Below are 19,730 nucleotides of genomic sequence, written 5' to 3' on the forward strand. Positions count from 1 at the left end.
CAATAATTATTGTTAGTGTCTATCAAAAATTGCTTGTATTCAATCAAATGTGTTCTGTAATAATATAAAGCATTAAATAATTAAAAAGAAATATATGTCCTATTATATTAAAATTATATGGAGTATAACTTATCTGCTAACTTTTGTCAAAAGCAGTCTTCAACTGTCCTGATTCCTCCTCCACTGTGACTTATTAAGTCTTACAAAGTTTTTAATTTTATAAGTTAGGGACTGCTTTTTGTCTCTGATCAGAAGCATTCCTTGTAAAGATTGTGATCTTGAAATGACCTGTTTCACATTCATTTTTTAGGTTTTACCTGATGCTTATAGGGACAGCATTTACTGATCATCCTGAATCCCCTGCAGACAGTGGTGGCGAGACATGTTTAAGGATGAATAAGCTACTAAATGGTATATTTGAGATAATTTGTAAAGAAAGCTGCATCATTACAATATTACCAAAAAATACGTCTATTCCACTGTTCCACTTTTCCCCTGATTTGCAGCAGAGTTCTGAGTGTGAGTCAGACACAACATTTTACTTTTACTTCTGTTTTTTAACAATAGACAAGCCAAAACTTTCTTCATACAAATTATCCTTTGTGTGACATTCATTAACAAATTGACATACCTGAGTCTTTGCAGCGACTTGGAGAATAACATAAATTGAGTTTTTTTCTAAATCTAAGATCTAATATAGTGCGAAACGATGACACGCCTCATAGTCCGACTACCGACAGATAAAAGGAAAAGTGTTTTCCTTAACTGTAGATTGGTTGATTGACAGAAGTTTGACTCTAAGGAGTATATTTGGAGAGTATGGAGGGGTATGTTGAAAGACTGGAACAGACTGAAGATATAATCCGGGGGTGTGGAACAGAATCATTCAATACTTGTTCTGTCTTACTTAAATTTGGTCCATACTTAAATCTGGTCCATACTTAAATTATGGACCAGAAACAAGAAACAGAAGATGAATGACAAACCTGTAAAGAATATTATAGGAATGTCACAGTGGAGGAGGAATCAGGACAGTTGAAGACTGAACTGCTTTTGACAAAAGTTAGCAGATAAATTATACTCCATATAATTTTAATATAATAGGACATATATATTAATCCTAAACCCTTGATTTGAGTAATTATATATTAAATTGAATCCAATTACTCTGAGGATTGTACAATTCTGAGACAAGGTAATTGCAAAGTTGCAGATTATGTTGAAGCAGTTGGACCATTTCATCGCATTTCGACAGTGAAACAAAGTTGTGATGGCAGCATGTTCTCTTGTGTCCAGTTAAATCAGCAGTAACTCTGAAGCAGAGCAATAATTCAAAGGCAGCCAATGCTGCAATGTAGTCGTTTTCATGGCTGAGCTGTAACTGAAGGTTTATTTCATAGACTGTCAGAGTCAGGCAGCATGAAAACAGAGCCTTGGCATACTGAGCACTGCCATCTATTAAGCATTCATTTCCACTAATCCTATGCTAACTCCATTTCATTCTCTCCACATTCTTGTTAACTCCCATTAGACTCTGTCACTCACCTACACACAAGGGTCAATTTACAGTGGCCAATTAACCCATCGACGTTTACGTCTTTGGGATGTGGGAGGAAACTAGACCACCCAGGGGAGACCAACAGGGTTTCAGGGAGAGCATGCAAACTCCACACAGACAGCACCATGGGTCAGGATGGAGTTTAGATCACTGGAGCTCTGAGCTCTACCAGCTATATTAAACGGGTTTGATTTTTTGGGGATGTAGGGACCGGTTTTGTTTTCTATGCTCTAGCAACATAAAGCAAAATTTCCAAAAATTATTTTATGCATTTCTTCTTAAATTCAAGCAGATTAGATCAATGATACAGTATATAAAACTTAGCAAAAGGAGCAGGAGTAGGCGTTTTGACTCCTCCTGCTTGCACAGCCATTCAATAAAATAATGGTTGATATTTTGCTTCAGCGGTAACCCAAATCCTTTAATTTCCTTATCATCAAAAAATCCATGTTTTGAATATATTCAGTCACTGAGCCTCCACAGCCCTCCTGGATACAGCATTCCAAAGATTCACTACCCTTTGGGTGAAGACATTTCTTCTCCTCTCAATCCCGAGTTGCTATCCACTTATTTTGAGATGTGACCCTTGATCCCAGAAACCTCAGCCAGGGAAAGCATCGTCGCTGCATCCATCCTGTCAAGCATTGTGAGACTGTTGTATGCTTCAAAGAGACCACCTCTCATTCTTCTGAACTCTAGAGGTACAGGCACAGTCTGCTTAATCTCCTCTCAGAGGATAAACCACCCACTACCCCTTCCCTATCCCAGGAATCAAGCTGGTAATATTTTGTTGCACTCTCTCTGTCATATATATCCTTCCCTAGGCAGGAAGACAAGGCCTGTACACAGCATTGCAGGTACAGTTTCATCAGGACCTTGCATAATTTCAATAAGACATCTTTAGTCTTGTATTCAAATCCTCTTGACATATTGTTTGCTTTCTTAATTGCTTGCAATGCTTGCATGTTAACATTGAGTAATCATTGTGCAAAGACACTCAAGCCCCTGTGAATATTAAAACTTTTAATCTCTCACCATTTAAAAATACTCTTTTGTTTTCAAACTTGACATTTTTCCACATTATATTCTGCCTGTTATTTTCTCTCCATTCACTTGGACTGTTTATTTTTCACTGAAGCCTCTCTGCTTCCTCCTCACAATCCACACTGGCACTCCACCTTTGTAATGTCAGCAAGCTTGGATATATTACACTTGGTGTCCTTATCCGAATCATTGATACAGATTGTGAACAGCTGGGCTCCAGCACTGATCTCCGTGGCACCTCACCAGTCACAACCACCAGCCTGAAAATAATCTGTTTATTCCAACTCTGTGTATTGTGTTACTGTTTTCATGCTCCAAGGCTTACTTGGAGAGTTAAATGACTGTTCCTTATGAATTATTGGATGTCACCTAGTTCTAAGAAAATTAACGATACAGTTCATTGATCAGATCAAAATAATTAGACTGAAAGTTGGTGCTAATGTTTGATAAATTTGATCTGAAACTTCTCATAATGGTGGGTCACCTTAAGAACTGCAGCTTATTCTCACTCTGAGTCAAGGGGCACAGTACAATCCTCACTCCAGAGACTTGAGCACATAACCCATACTGACACTCCAATGTATAATTGAGGGTGTGCTGCACTGCAGGAGGAACCACCTTTTGCACAAGATCCTAAACTGAGGCCCGAATTTTCTTCTTGGGTGAACATGTAGAATGAAAAGTAGGTGAGTGTGCTTGCTTGATTTCATATCTCACAGCACACAGAGAAATACAAACTTCCAAGTTTTTGATCTGAATTGTGTCAAGTTTGGGCCTTCTGTCCCAGTGCTCCACCAGCTCCAGCCCACCCAACACTCTGCTGTTGCAGCCTATGCACACTCCACTGACTCAACACCCCTGTCTTCATTATCTTACTTGATTCCTCAGCCATCAAATTTAAAATTATCTTTGTATTTAAATCACTTCTTGCATTCACACTTTGATATCCCTGTCACCGCTGCTCGGCCTACAATCCTTCAAGAACACTGTTTTCCCCCAACATTGGCTTATTGTGTAGCCATCACGACCTTTGCCCCATCTGGCATTCCATAAACCTCTCCACTTCTCTAACTCCTTCTCCTTTCTTCAAACCCACCTTAAAACCCATTTCAATGCACTCTGTACCAGCTCAATGTAACTGCACTGTGTAATGAATTGATCTGTATGACCGGTATGCAAGACAAGTTTTTCACTGTACCTCGGTACAAGTGACAATATTACACTAATTCCAATACCAATACCTCACTGACTCAATGTTTACTTACCCCTCTTTGTTTGATTACACTCCAGTAGAACTTTGAAATGTTTTGCTAAGGTGGAGGCCCTAAATAATTGCAACTTATTTTGGTATTGTTTTACCATATCCACGTTTGCTTTGGGTTTGTGGAGACAATTGGTACTGCACAGCCATTCTCAATCTGATCCATATTTCATATCATGAATATTTCCTTACAACATGGAAGGAGGTTGTTTGCAATCATGGAGTCTATGCAATTCCATCAATCCTGTTCTCTCATATTTCCCTATAACCTATTTTCTCTCATGTGACCATCAATTCTCTCCAATTCTCCTGCCATCCTCCTGTTCTCAAGGGTAATTTACAGTAGCGGGTTAACCTACCAGCAGCTCTTTGGGATAAGGGAGGAAACCAGAAATCCATGCGGTCACAGGGAATATGTACAAACACTGCACAGACAGCACCTGAGGTCAGAATCAAATCCAGGTCACTGGAGCTGTGAGGCAGCTCCACTTGCCTTGGCACCTTGGGAATTTAGTGCACTGAAGTATCTAGGTAGTGCAGCAAGTTGGCACAGAACACTTTCACCAAATATTGGAAAACCTAGTATTTGAAATGAAGTTGTCAGCAAGTTGCTGGAACTTTGGAGCATCAGAGAGGTTATTCTTTGAATAACTGCTGAGAATTTCTTGACCAAGTGATAACATTATCATTACTGAACTGTTAACTTGCTTCCCTGCCTATCCTGATGCCAGCTGTTCTGTATCATGGGAGTCAATGTGTTTGATGCTGCAGATCAGAAATTTGCATCTGTTAACTGAGTATTGCTACAGTCAATCTTTACTTACGTTCTCTGTTCAGCTAAACTTGGTGTGGTAATGCTCAAAAACACCTGGGAGATGTGGTCTTATATGACTGCTAATAATACCAAGTCCTCCTGAGATTACATTTGAACTACCATTAATGAATTGTCATGCAGTTTTAAATAATGGCATCAAAATACATAACATTAAAAAAAGGTCAGTCAAGCCTTTTAAAAATAATTGTCTTGCATCAGAGAATTTACAAAACTTCGGTTGGAAGAGAGGTACACTGAGCATAGTCTTGTACGTTTATCTGACAGCCCTTACACTAACTTAAGGACAAATGAGGGAAGCCACTCACTCTGCCAACCTCATCTATAGAAACCAATCATTCCATCTGTGACAATTCATGCTCCCCAATTCATTGCTCTACTTGGATCACAAGATGAACTGCTTTCCCAGAACAACTGCAAATTGCTTAACCAGTTTATGCAAAAGTGCCTTGGTTCTACAATATATGTCTAACTTCCACACTTGAGACGTGCTCTGAAGGGTATCCCAGAGAGAATGAATAAGGGAAAAGCTTGTTTCTCTGAAACTGCTTTATTTTCAAGCTGTTTCACAGAAAGCAAGTAAAAAGTTCCAATATGTTCATTAAGTTGTACTAATGAAACAATATGCCCCAGTGTGATGAAGGATGATTTCTGTGAGGAGGAGAGGCAATAGTTTCAGCTCTAATGTTACCAGTTTCTCTTTGCTTTCTGTTTACTACAGGAATTTTTGGACTCAATGAATCTATATCACTTTCTGTGCATAAATCCCATGCTCTTCTTGTATCTAATCACTGGTGACTGTACCCCCAGCAAATATGCCCTAAGGTTTGGAATTTCTCCACTGACTTCTGTACTGCTGTCTCCTGCTTTTAAGATGCTGCTTAAAACTATCCTCTTTTTCCAACCCTTTGGTCATTTGATGTATTGTGTCTTGGAGTCAATATTTGGCTGATTATGCTCCTGTAAAGTGTCTTGAGATGTTTGACTAGAACAAATGTCTGTTGCCAGACTCCAGAAAAGTAGTTTGCCTAACCCAGCTACCTGAGCTGATATGTACAGTCCTCAAACGACACATTGTTGATAGCATGAGATGAAATAGAGTGGGCAGAGTCTTCTGTGGCCTTGAATGCAAATGTAATAACTCGAAGCAGAAGCCAGCTGGATGGCCCTTGAGTCTGTTCCTCATTCAATAAAATCAAGGTTGAAATTCTACATCAATTCCAGTACAATCCCCAAATTTCTCCTTTCCCTCAACAATCTAAAAAACAAATCTGTCAGTCTCAATTTTGATTACTGTTAACATTGAAGCTCCTACAGTCCTCAAGGGTGGAAAATTACAAAGATTCAGAACTGAAGAAATTTTTTAATCTCATTTGGCCAATCCTTTTCTCTGAGAACATAACCTCTGATTCTAGACTCTCCAGCTGAGGGAAACAAGCCTTTCAGCATCTACCTTGTCACGTACACCAAGAAAGTACAGAGACATTAAATAAATACTGGAAGTTGCATAAAAAAGTTCCAGAATAGTTGGGAACCAGGGAAGTGGTGAAAGCAAAGGATCTTAAACAAAGTAGTGAAGGTAAAGAAACATTACTGAAGAAATAAATTACCCCCATCTGAGCAACAGGAAAATGGCAGGATTTATCTTTGAAAAATTCAATGGCCTGTAATAGGGGCAAAACCACTAGTGGTCACTGTCGTGACCCACAAAACTGACAAAATGTATGGCTTTCTGCACTTGTGTAATCAGTCCTGAAATCCCGAAGTTTCTTTCAGTGATCCAGTGAGACCTCACAAGATGCACTGTTTTTAGCCTTCTCCACAACAATCAAGCTGAAATCACTTGAGCTGATGCGACTTTCAGGTATACAGTATTACTGAACAATCTCACAATAAACTGGCTTCAAAATCTAATTTAAAAAGGCACTGTTGCACTAAGCTAGAATTGCCATTTGGCCATGATAAACAAATATTGTGCATGTAAATTGCTTTTCCCTCTTGTGAATATTTCTAACTACAGTTATAATGGATTAAAAATACATTGTTTTATTTTCTAAAAGATTTATGTTTCAGCTTCTGGCTTAACATATATATTTAGTAATCCACAAAGTGTTTAAAAATTTGAGTAAAAGTTGATCCCTGGTTTCCAGTCTATGAAGATTCTTTAATGTGATTGGTTGTACAGCCAACAATTACATCAGAGCTGCTGGAGGTCAGGGATCAACATTGAATTAATGCCTCATAGTCAAAGTCATTAGAAAAGGAATGCTTTTAGCATATAGGTCATTAGATCTTGGGAAAGAACTATTTTTTGTGGACCGTATCACTTTGTCACAAACTGTAAATTGTGGGCCATTATGATAAGGCAGAGTCAAATGGAACAGACGAAAGAGAAATAGAGAGTTTTGATGTTCCAATTGGCAAGGTAAGTAATGGGGAACCAATGGAAAATGTTTTCAATAGGGTATCATGCAGAGATTATTGCACTACATCAGGTTTGTTGGCTTTTGTATTGGTTGGTAATGTATTAGCGCAGACTGATGACTGATCATGGACTGGAAACAGAGTGTAAGGATTAACTGTTCATGTTTGGAAGTTACTGTTTCATGTTCATGTTTGTTGCTGGTTTGGCAATGCAAAACTCAGTACTTGGATCTCAGTTACTTACAAATTGTATCCCCGACAGGTGGACTTGTTATAATGAATCCTAGTTTGGTGATGATGCAGTGTTGATAGGGAAAGTAAACAGTAAGGTAAACAGTAAAGAGGCGGCAAAGGGGCAAGTGAAAGGGTAAAAGCATTCTCCACATAATATTCCATCTGAGTGTAAGGTTATCCCCTTTCATAGGTAAAATAGAAAGGGGAAGTAGTTTTTAAGTGGTGAGAGACTGGGAAACGTGAGGATTCAGAGGGACTTTGGGGACTTGGGACATGAAACCCAGAAAATCAGGTATGGGAAGCAATTAGGAAAACAAATGTTACACTATCCACTTTCATGGATGGACTGGAGGAAAAAGAACCTTAATGAGACCACACCCTGACTATGAGGAAAATTTTGGTCTGCTTACCAAGAAGGGATATACCTACTTTAAAGGGAGTGCAACAAAACTTCGCCTGACTGGGATGGTGGGCGGAGGGTTGGGCATTGTGAATGGGATTGTCCCTGTGGAAAGATTGAATGGACTGGGCTGGAATAGCCTAGATTTGATAGGTATGAAGATGCCGACAGTCACTTGTATTGTTGTCAGGATATAATTTCACTGAAGCATATAAAATGATTAAGGAGTTTGCCAGCATGGTTGCTGGCTGGGTGATCTATAACCAGGTATCACTGTCTTAGTAGAAGAGTATTTAGGAGTTAGGTGAAGAAGTTTCTTCATTCCAAATCAGGGCGCTGGGAATATTCAGATGAGATTTAGACCAAAGATCGCTAGATGTTTGGGCATCAGAAGATTCACAGAGCAGGAAATAGTTTGGGAATATATGGGATATAAAGCATGATATTACCTAACTTTGGGGCAGAGTCACGGGCTGAATGTCTTCCCAAGACTTCTGAAATTAAGGTATTTTGTTTAAAAAGATCCCCGTTCATTGTTCTAAACTCCAGAGATTATAAGAGAAACAAAGGACTGCAGATGCTGGAATCTAGATGAAAAACTGCTGAGTTCCTCCAGCATCATAGCGTTTTTCATCCAGAGATTATAAACCCATTCTAATTAGTTTCTCTTCCTGGGAACCCCTCTCATCCCTGCAATCATCCAATTAAACATTTATTTACCGCCTCACCCCACCCCGTCACCTCGCCTCCCCACTTCAAACCAAGTGCATCCTTAAATAGACTAAACCTGCACTCGTTCCTCCAGGGGTAGTGGCTCCAAAACGTCCCCACTGCACACAGCCACCCTTCGCAGGACCTGCCTCTGAGCTTCAAATTTCCACGAGTCCCTTTCTGTTCCTGTGGCCTCAGTCCCCCTGATGTTACCGTGTGAACACCTAACGCACCACCTCCACTTTCTTCCTCCTCTTGTTTAAAAGCAACTCTTTGACACTACTTCGAAAACATCGCAAGGCGACGAGAGCGATTTGATTCCATGGTGTTTACAACTCCTGTGATAAAGATGCCGACTTGGGCTTGTGTCGTTGTCACGGTGGATTTGGAGAGATTATGAAGCAGTTACCATGTCCTACTACTCAGGGTAGAAACTGTAGGGAACGCCAAAGTACTGTCACTGGAGGCAACGGTCACCCTGAGACCATTGGGCGGCACGGAGAGCGACAGGGTTAACTTTTCAGGTCAATGTTAGCTTTCAGGAAAGCTCGTTGATCTGAAAAGTTAACTCGATGGGCAGCTGCTGCCTGACCTGACCAGCATTCACTGTTTTAGTTTCCTGTCTCGGTAGTATCTGCTGTGGTCTGGGGTGTCCCTGTACACTGTGCGCCCGCTTGAGGTGCAGGGGTGATCCGCTTTGACCATGAGCTGGTCAAATGGGCAAACTCCTGCCCAGGGGCTTGGAGTTTGTGAAGCCAGTTCCCGACGGATGGAGCTGACCCCTGCAGTGGAGACGAAGCAAGGCTTCTCTCTGTTTGGACCGACCACGGCAGTCAACCTCTTTGAACCCCGGCCAAAGGACGCTAACTTGCCGCTGGCTGGGATTTTCTGTTTAAAATATTTCAAATCATTGACCTGGTTCCGGAGAGCCGCCAACGTCTCAGAATCAATGCAGAACAAACCAGGGGCTTTACCCATCCTTTTACCTTTGGGGTTTGAAGGGGTTTGGGGACTGCGGTGCTGGTTAATTATTCTCTGGATCAGGCACATTAATTCCTCTTTCGTTTATCGGGATTTCCAGAGAAACATTTAAACAGTCTCAGAGTTATCTCTCCCATCGCTTCCTCCCCCCTCCCACCCACTGTCGTGTTTATACCATCGTTCTCACCTTCCCCCCTCTGACCACGAACGAACAGACTTCGGAGAAGCCCTAGCTTCTTCCCCCTACCTCCCCATCTCAATGAAACCCGAGCTCGACCGGACCTTGAACTGTACTCCCGCCTCCTCCACCTACGTGCCCAGTTCGTTACCCAGGACCATTCACCCCCAACCCGTGGAGCCTTTCACCCGGCTCCAGTACTCCCGATCCACGGGGGCCTCTCCATCTGTCCGCGTATCCCCTCTGGACCGATTCATTGCTAAATGCGGACCACTGACCGCTTAACTTCTCCACTCTACTGTCACGCTCCAACCTACCCACTTCTGAACTTGCAGCACTCTATTCACTGAGAACCAACCCGGATCACAAGACAAAGGAGCAGAAGTAGGCCATTCGGCCCATCGAGTCTGCTCCGTCACTTCACCATGAGCTAAACTATCCTCCCATCTGGTCCCAATTTTCGGGCTTTTCCCCATATCCCTTGATACCCTGACTAATTAGATACCTATCAATCTCCTCCTTAAACACCCCAATGATCGGGCCTCCACAGCTGTATGTGGCAACGAATTCCATAAATCCACGACCCTCTGGCTAAAGAAATTTCTCCTCATATCTGCTCTTAAATAGGTACCCTCTAATTCTAAGACTGTGCCCTCTGGTCCTGGACTCGCCCACCAAGGAAAACAACTTAGCCACATCTATTCTGTCCAGTCCTTTCAACATTGGATACCACCATCGAACCCACTGACAAGGGCAGTGCTGTTGTAACCTGGTGAATTGACCTCAGTCTGACAGAGGTCAGCCATCAGTCTGATGTCAGCTCTCAGACACCTTCTCATACCTCCCTTTGCACCATGACCCACTCTCGAACATCAGACCATGGTCTCCCAGAAGGTCACCCACCTCAATCCTCAGATCTTTCTTACAGAACTTCCAGCCTTGTATCTGGTGTCCCAGCCCCATACAGCCCACTTGTATCTCCTGCCCAAAACTGACATACAGGACTGCCCTGGCAGACCCATTGTTTCCACCTGCTCTTGCCCTAACAAACTTAGTTCTCCCTGCCCTGACACCATTCTTTCTCCTCTGGTCCAGTCCCTTCCCACTTATGTCCCCGATGCCTCTGATATAAGATGGTGGAGGACCTGCCACTTTGACCATTTCCAATTCCCTGGTTCCAACAGGTCCACCTTACCATGGATGTAAAATCCCTTTACACCTCTGTCCCCACATCAGGATGGTCAGAGATCCTTCTGCTTCCTTCCTGAGCAGAGGCCCAACCAGTTCCCCTCCAGCAACACACTTGTTTGCCTGGCTGAACTTCTTCTCACTCCACCTACTTTCTCCAGATCAACACCTGCATGGGTCCAGCTAATGCCTGTCTTTTCGTGGGATACATGGAACAGTCGTTGTTCCAGTCCTACCCAGGCCAACTCCCTCAAGGATACCCAGGCCAACTCCCTCAAGGGCACCCAGGCCAACTCCCTCAAGGGTACCCAGGCCAATTCCCTCAAGGGTACCCAAGCCGACTCGCTCAAGGGTACATCAATGACTGTATGGCTGCTGCCTCCTGCACCCATGCAAATGTCAACAATTTCATTACTTTTGTTGCCAACTTCCACCCTGCTCTCATCACCATGTGGCCAATCTCTGACTTTTCCTTTCTTTTTCTGCATCTCACTGTCTCCATCTCAGGAGATGGGCTTAGCTGCTAACATCCATAACAGGCCTCCCACGGCTATTTCAGCTGCTCTTCACTCCACACTGCCTACGGTAAGAATTCAGTTCCATTTTCCCAGTTCCTCTGTCTCTGTTGTATTTGCTCCAATGGTGAAACTTTCCATACAGTTGCCTTCGAAATTTCTTCCATGTTACTGAACCATGACTTCCCCTCTACCATTGTTAACAAAGCCCTTGACCACATCTCATCCATTTCCTGTGCCTCTGTTCTCAACCCTTCCCCTCTGGGACAGAACAGGTATAGAATGCCCTTGGTCCTCACCTTCCACCCACTCAACAGATCATTCTCTGCAATTTCAGGCACCTTCAAACGGATTCCACCAGCCTGTCTCCCCCCCCCCCCCACCCCCGACCCCTCAGCATTTTCCAGGAATTGTTCTCTTCATGACTTCCTGGTCCACTCTTCCATTCCCACCAACCCTTCCCTTCTCACAGCACTTTCCCTGCAACCACAGGTGATGCAACACTTCTTCCCTTCCAACCAATGTGGTCTCCTCTACATTGGAGATTGGGTGATCACTTTGCAGAGCATTTGCCTTTAGTCCGCAGGGGTGACCCTGAGCTTCCAGTTGCCTGCCACCTGAATTCTCCATCCCACTCCGACCCTGACCTATTGGTGTGTGGCCTCCTGTACTGTTACAATGAGACCCAATGCAAGCTTGGGAAACATCATCTCATCTCTTTGGGAACACTGCAGCCTTCTGGACTTATTCTACAACTTCAGGCAACTTGCTCTCTGTCTGGATCAGTCATCCATCTGTGATGTTGGTTCAGTTTGCTTTTTGTTTGTTCCCCCACCCCCCGGTCCCCTTGGGAGTGGAGGGCGTGCACAGTCTGACCTGCTGGCCATGACTTCCTGTTCCGCCTCTCCCAACTCCTACATCTTTCTGTCTCTGTTCTCACTCTCTAACCGCTCCCATTCACTCACTGACCAGACCACCTTGTTTACAGCGTATCCCCGTGATCACCCCGGTTTTACCCTGTTAGAGACATCCCGTCCCACCCTCCCTGCAACTGAATGGGCTTCTTTTGTCTCCTTCCCGTTTCTGACAAAAAGTCTTCCACCTGAAACATTAACTCTATTTCCCTTTCCGCAGATGCTGCCTGACCTGCTGAGTACTTCCAGCATTTTCTGGTTTTCATTTTAGATTTCAAGCATCTGCATTTTTTTTAAATTTTGAGATGAAGGACTTGTTAATAAGTGTCGGACAGACATGTTAAATTCAGTCCTAGTCTAATTACTGGCCTCTCTGAATGCTGGCAGACCTGGGTTGTATCTCCTGCAATGCTCCTGCTCCGAGTGCCAGCCTCCACATTATGTCTAAGAGAAGGCACCGGCTGTATGTCCGTACCTGGACCACGCGCATGTCCAGCCCCGTCTCGGACGAAAGCTGCTCCCGCACATGGCGAGCTGGTTTAGGCGAGTTGTTGTAGGCGTTCTTCAAGGTCTCCAACTGTTTGGCAGTGATCGTGGTCCGTGGCCTCTTGGCATTGGTTTCTGCTTCTGAAAGGAAATAGAAGACCCCTTGATGTGATCTAACCAACTGATCAGGAACAGGCAGCCTTCTTCCAGTGTCCTTTGACGATCTGCACGAGTACCCGATACCCTCAGTAAAAGGGGGTGGGGAGAGAATAAAAAATGCCCTCCTGAGTGCGCCAAGTCTTTGTCTGAAGAAACTGAGTACATGCATTGAGTACAGGCTGCGTCCCTGCATCTGTGGGGTGTGTCTGAGAGTGTGGCTGGGTGCACGGGTCCCTAGACACCAGTGCGTCTGATGAATGTGTGCGTGGCGCACACGTCCGTTTGTATATATTCATAAAGATGTTTGTATGTGTAGCTATGTGGTTGTGTGTGTACCTTTTTACACGCATTTATTGTACATATTGTGTACAGATATTACCATTCACATCACGGAATTATAGATACATACACACAAAAGGGGCGCATTCGGGCTTTGTGTGAGAGCTCACGGTTCACAGACAACGTCCCGTCAAAAAGAACGAAGAACGGACCAGAGATGTGAGAGTGCGGACCGGGTTACATTTCATTGATACAGAAAGAGCTGGAAACACTGGAAGAGTCTCGGAGCTGAGACTTAACTCTGTTCCTCTTTCCACCGACGCTGCCTGACCTGCGGAGTGTTTTCAGCGTTTCTGATTTTATTTCAGATGTCTTGTAATTGCAGATTTTAAAATTTTTTATTTGAGGGTAAAAGAACTAACTTTCGCAATGTGATCCGAGTCTAGTGCTTGCTTCCCTGACCAATTGCGGGCATCATTGATTACTTCCATTTTATTAGTCAATTCTTGTAATTAAACATGGTTTGACGGCGGACCTAATAATTCCAGCAAGAAATTAAATATCCGTGTTACTTAAATGTTTGGAGGTTGTGCGCCGATGGGATGGTCCTGTGTGTTTTATACATTCGGTTGGTATCACTGACCTCTTTGTTTGGCTGCCTCGTAGTCTCCCTTACACACCAGTCTACTGTCCTCCATGAGGTAAATTCATCGCCCGTGGCCAGCTGCCGCTTTGCAAACGATGCAGGCGAAACACTGCATGGTGGTAGACAAAGTCCTGAGCCCTGCGGACCACCTGGGTGGGGGGGATCCCCTGCTGACAAGCGGCGCATTTCGTTCCGAATCGCCTGCAAATGTGAACACAGCGGGAAGCGGTGTCAGTACAGTCGACGGCGGCCGTGGCTGGAGAACGGCAGCAGCTTTGCGGCGGCTTCATTCCCACAGCTGCGCTGGTGACAACTGCCACGACAGAGATCGCGCTCATGCTCCCTGATTAATAAAGGTTTGCTAGTTAAAGAGGTACCGATCACTCACCTAGAGATACACCTGCACACATACTACCCATGCTTCGTCAGACCCACACACAGTATATGTCTCTGTATATTGCACACTTACTGCAAACGGATACACAAAGATCAACTTGACAGAAACTGTAAACAGCTAGACAACTACTGCACATCGTGAGATATTATGAATTTGCTTCCCGGAGATTGTTGGTAGATATATAGACGTTGCACAGAGAAAGACAGCTAGACAAACATCATACCCAGTGGTACTACAACTTTGACTCCGCTTCACAATTGCTCACCTAACTGCTCAGCTGTTTGGGATGCCCCGTAATCGTGACAGGTGGTGATAACTGAGAGGGTATTATTTTGTATAAATATACATCTGAGCTTATAAATAAGAAAACAGTGAGTGGCGTCATGTTTCACACAAAACAGTTGTGCAATAAATGGAAGATTAGAAAACTAATGTGGCTATTTTGTTATGAATGGGCACACAGAAATACTGTTCAATAATTAATATCCAGCTTGGAATTTAAACAACATCTGGATAGAAAATGGATATTGAGAAATATTTGGGAGTGCATTTCGTGATCTTTGACGCCTCAGAAGTGTGTCACAGCCAGCAAGGCGCTTCATGAAATATTTTCACTGTTGTACAGCAGAGAACCTGGCGGCCAATTTACACATAACCTGATCACAACCAGATTGTCAGCTTTAGTGGTGCTTATTGATGGATAAATATTATAATCTCAACCCATGACTTTCTGACACAGAACGGTGAGTGCTGCCAACCGAATCACAGCTAACACTCAAACTAATATACGCAAATAGATAGATAAGATATCGTACGATACTTTACGGACAAAATTACACAATCCCCCAAAAAAGAAAAAAAAACTACAGATGCTGGAAATCTGAAATAAAAACAGAAAATGCTGGAAACACTCAACAGGAGAGGCAGCATCTGTGGGGATTAAACAGTTAATCTTTAAGGTCTGAGACCGTTGGTCGGAACATTAAGGAAGGTCTCGCCGACGTGAAGTATCAACTGTTTCTAGTTCCATGGATGCTCGCTGAGTATTGACAGCATTTTCTGTTTTCAGGTACCTGTCTTAACAGGTACAGTCTCTGAAAACAAAACACAACATTCGGAGAGCTAGATAGGATTTAAATAAATAAAAACAATATCCTGATAGTAACTAGATACAGTTTCTAGATAAAAAGATGCAGTGTCCATACAAATAAATAGGCACTGCATGCAAATTTAAAAGTGGATCCGTGTAGATGCGTAGACACAGAATGCTGATAAATGTATTAATTGATCAAATAGATAAACATAAACAAATAACTGGACACTCGAAACAGAATCTAAAGAGATAATATATAGTCTGCTGATGGATAATAACATGTAGCAAGCAAACAGAACAGAAAATATACCATCCTGAGAAATAAAAAGGTACTTTCCCCAGAAGGGCATGAAGTACATTACTCATATAGCAAAACATATTATCTTAATAAATAAATAGATACAACATATGGAGTTAAAATAGGTAGAAAAATTGATACCGTATTCCAATACATAAATAGAATGAATAGCCAGGTGGGAATATGTGTAAGTAACATGACACACCAATAGAAACAAGGACCCGATGGATATAGATAACGTACCCAGATAGTTTAATTGAAGGAATATCCTGATTGATAAGTTGAGGCAGTGCACTGATAGATGGACACTGTATCCAGTGGATAAATAAATAGTACTTCCACACAGAAAAACAGAAACAAAACCTTGATAAGTGAATGGATCCTGACACAGACTGATGGATACCACATCCAAATAGTTAAAGAGTATTATTACAGAAAGATAGATTTATAAAATATCCTGAGAGATCTATAGATGTTGTACTCAGATAGATAACTCTCAGGTGTATAACGAAAAATTGATATTCTCTCCGGTTAGTTAAATGGACAGGGTACTCTGATACATAAATGGCTATGGAATCCTGATAGATAAATAGGTAAATACCCAGATTGAAAATAGATACTGTAACCAGATTCAGAAATCAAAGAAGGATACATATAATAAAATACTCCTACAGATCTTTAAACAAAAACTTATTTATACAGCATGGTAACAGGCCCTTCCAGCCCAACGAGTCCGCACCGCCCATTTAAACCCATGTTACCCGACCCGTATGTCTTTGGAATGTAGGAGGAAACCGGAGCACCCGGACGAAACACACGCAGTCACGGGGAGAACGTACAAACTCCTTACAGACCGTGGCCAGAATTGAACCCTGATCACTGGCGCTGTAATAGTGTCAGACTAACCGTTACGCTAAACAGACACAACACCTGAACAGACATACTGAAGTCAGATAGAGAAACTAGATAGAATAGTTATGACAATATTTTTTATCCACAGGACAAGGACATTCCAGGCAAATTTGTTGCCATGACTACCCCTGAATTGAACAGTTTGCTTGGCCATGTCAGAGGGCAGATAAAAGTCAACCATGCTGCTGTGGGTTTGGAGTCACATATAATATTATAGACTTCCATCTCCAAAGAACACCAGTGGACCAGCTGGGTTTTTACAATAATACCAATTACATTAAATTTAGAACAATAAACTGAAATTAATTGAAGTTAAATTTCTACCTACGACAGTAGGATTTGGAATTGTATTTCCAACTTTGTATTGCTTGTCTATTAAAATAACGATTATTCTGGGTACCAAACACCAGCCATCATGATGCTCTGGATATTGTTCCTACAGGGAGAGGAAGTTTTTGTCATCATGGAACATGTCAGCACAGAAAAAAGCCTTTCATATTCACTCTCCCTGGGTCTTTCATGATTTAACACATCTCAAATAAATCTGAGCTTCCTCTATTCCAGACTAGCTAATCTTTTATCATAACAAAAATTTTCCAGCCTTGACAAGATCCTCCTTTGTATCTGCTCTGCTGTTCACACATCCTTCCAATACTGTGCAGAGTTCTGTTTGCCACAACAACATAACTGTGGATTACCTGGTATTTTACACACTTTGAGCTCTTGCATTCCACACTTCTACCATCAATGCCTTTCTAAAAACCTCTTTAATATGCTACTCATGCTTGAGACCAACTCTGCCAATTTTCTGTAATCAAGTATGGATGTCTCCCACACGTCACACATTCTCTGCTGCTGCTCAAATGACCATCTTTTTGTTGATGGCCTCTGAATGGAGCACCTGCATCCTGCTGGGTAAAGCTTAGAGCATCCTACACCTTCCCATTTGAACTCTTTACCTTTACAAGTAATTTTAATTATCAAATGTACATAGACCCTTAAGTATCTTTGGATCTTCACTGCTTCTACCTTTTTGCTCCTGAAAACAATCTCTGCTTCCCCTCACTTGTGAAGTGCAAATCACCATGTATAAACACATCTTGAAATTGATGAGGGCCAATTCATGTCAAATTAGTGTTGCATCCTGACTAACATCACTATTTGTCTATTCTGAGTATCTCTGGCATATGCAAGTATTGCTTTCTACAGCCCTGATGGACAGCTCAAATTGCAATATTAAATCATGCTGCAAATTAATAATAAATCAACATCCAAAGTGCCCAAACAACAATGCTACAACTGCATAGTCACCATGTTTAGATGTATATTGCTCCTGGGTGGATAAGATATAGGAGACACAAGAGACTGCAGATGCAGGAATCGATGCTGAACACTGCTCAACCCACTGAGTTCCTCCTACAGATCGTTTGTTGCACGAGAAGATATAGGATCTGGATAAAGTATTCCTACTGCAGCCAGATAAAAGATTAAATGATACACCATCTGGACAGTCAAATAGGTAGTGCACATAGGCAGATACAAAGATCCAACACCTAGATGGACAAAAATGAAAATACACACAAAGGAATTCCATTTTGTCCCTTCAGGCTATCATAGCTGATTTGTGCCCCAGCTGCTTATATTAGCTTTTTTCCATATCCTTAAACATATTTGGTTAATAAAAGTCTTCAAAACATCATGTTTAAAATTAACAATTGACCTACACCGATTGCTGTTTGTCTTAACTTTACCCCCGATTTCCTGATCCTAGATCCCCAATCAACAGATATAGATTTCATCCACCTTGTCAGTTCCCCATGGCACTCTGAGAAGTTTATTCACCCTTCACCCTAAATTCCAGGGATCACAGGCCTTTTTTGAATAATTTATCCTTAATTTGAAGGAGTCCTGTCATAATTCTGGCAAATCTGTGTTGTCCTCCCACCAAGACTAATATCATTTCCAATTAAGTGTTGTTCTTTGGGTACAGTCCAGTCAAGATTGTGTATGACTGCATGGAAACTTTTATCTGCTGGACACACTCTTCTATAACTAGGCCAGCATTGTATTGGTTATATTAACTATTTACTGTACCTCTACAAGTAATTTTGGTTATCTCATGTACATAGACCCTTATGTATCTTCGGGCTTTCACTACTTCTATCTTTTTGCCTTTCTATTCCATTTAGGTATTTCCCTACATTGAACTCTATTTGCCACAGTTTTACCTATTCACTGAATCTATTAACTTAACATCGTAATTTAATGCTCCCATTTGCACTGGTTTCCATATTGCCTTTCTTTCTGTCTTTAGCAAACTTGGAACCTCTATCCCACTATCTAGGCCATTTATAAATAGTGTGAAAAGACATAACCCCAAGAGAAATCCTCATGACATGCACCAGTCTCATCTTGCCATTTTCAGTAACTGTTAATTATCCCTAGTCTGTCTCCTACTTCTCAGATAATGTTCTAACATGGTCAATAACTTACGTTCAATTCTATGAGCTTTAATTTAACACTCTATTATGGGATAAATGACTTCTGAAAGCTCACATAAATAACATCCATAAACATTTTCCTGTTCATTTAAGCAACCCCCCTTCAAAAAATTCAATCGTATTCATCAGGTATTCATTACTGTTTACAAATGAAAGGTAGCTAACCTTGATAAGCTGAGAGTTTTTAAGCTGTTCACCATATGGATACACTATTCAGATAAACAAATAAATAACATTCAGACTGCAAAATAAATACAACATTCAATACAGCTTGAAGCATTTGGATAGAAAAAGAGAAACTGTAAGCAGGTAGAGAAATAGGTGCAAAATCCAGACAGGTTAGTTAAAGAAAAAAAACTCCATTCAGTCAGAAAACAGGATACAGCACTGGACAAGTGAAGGGCTGCAGTAACTGCAGTCAGATTTAAAGAAAGGCAGGAACAGAATAGAGATTCTGCATTCAGACAGCTGAAGTAGAGAAAATACTCAGAAAAATAAAGGAATATTGCACTCAAGCAGTTAAAGAGAGGATTGACTTGAATAGCAAGATACAACATCCTGGCAGCAAGAGGACGTATCTAAATAGATAAAGTGATATTGAACTGTGGGAGGTAGAGAGGTCATATCCAGATTTTCTGTGATTTCACCATCTCACTCAAATAATAACATAAAATGCAGGAACTGCTCAGCAGGGAAACAGAGTTAATGTTTCAGCTTGA

The 19,730-nt window shown here is 41.9% G+C and overlaps 1 protein-coding gene across 1 annotated transcript in view; it reads right to left on the reverse strand.

The window, feature by feature from the left end:
- The window catches only part of LOC127582289 (LIM/homeobox protein Lhx3-like), a 57,234-nt gene that overhangs the window by 10,530 nt on the left and 26,974 nt on the right, over window positions 1–19,730 (reverse strand). Inside the window, 3 exon segments of the mRNA XM_052037467.1 lie at window positions 12,716–12,867; window positions 13,808–13,925; window positions 13,927–14,011. Of these exon segments, the coding sequence (XP_051893427.1) occupies window positions 12,716–12,867; window positions 13,808–13,925; window positions 13,927–14,011 (355 nt within the window).

This window comes from Pristis pectinata, chromosome 23 (assembly GCF_009764475.1).
Source record: "Pristis pectinata isolate sPriPec2 chromosome 23, sPriPec2.1.pri, whole genome shotgun sequence".
Taxonomy (NCBI): Eukaryota; Metazoa; Chordata; class Chondrichthyes; order Rhinopristiformes; family Pristidae; genus Pristis; species Pristis pectinata.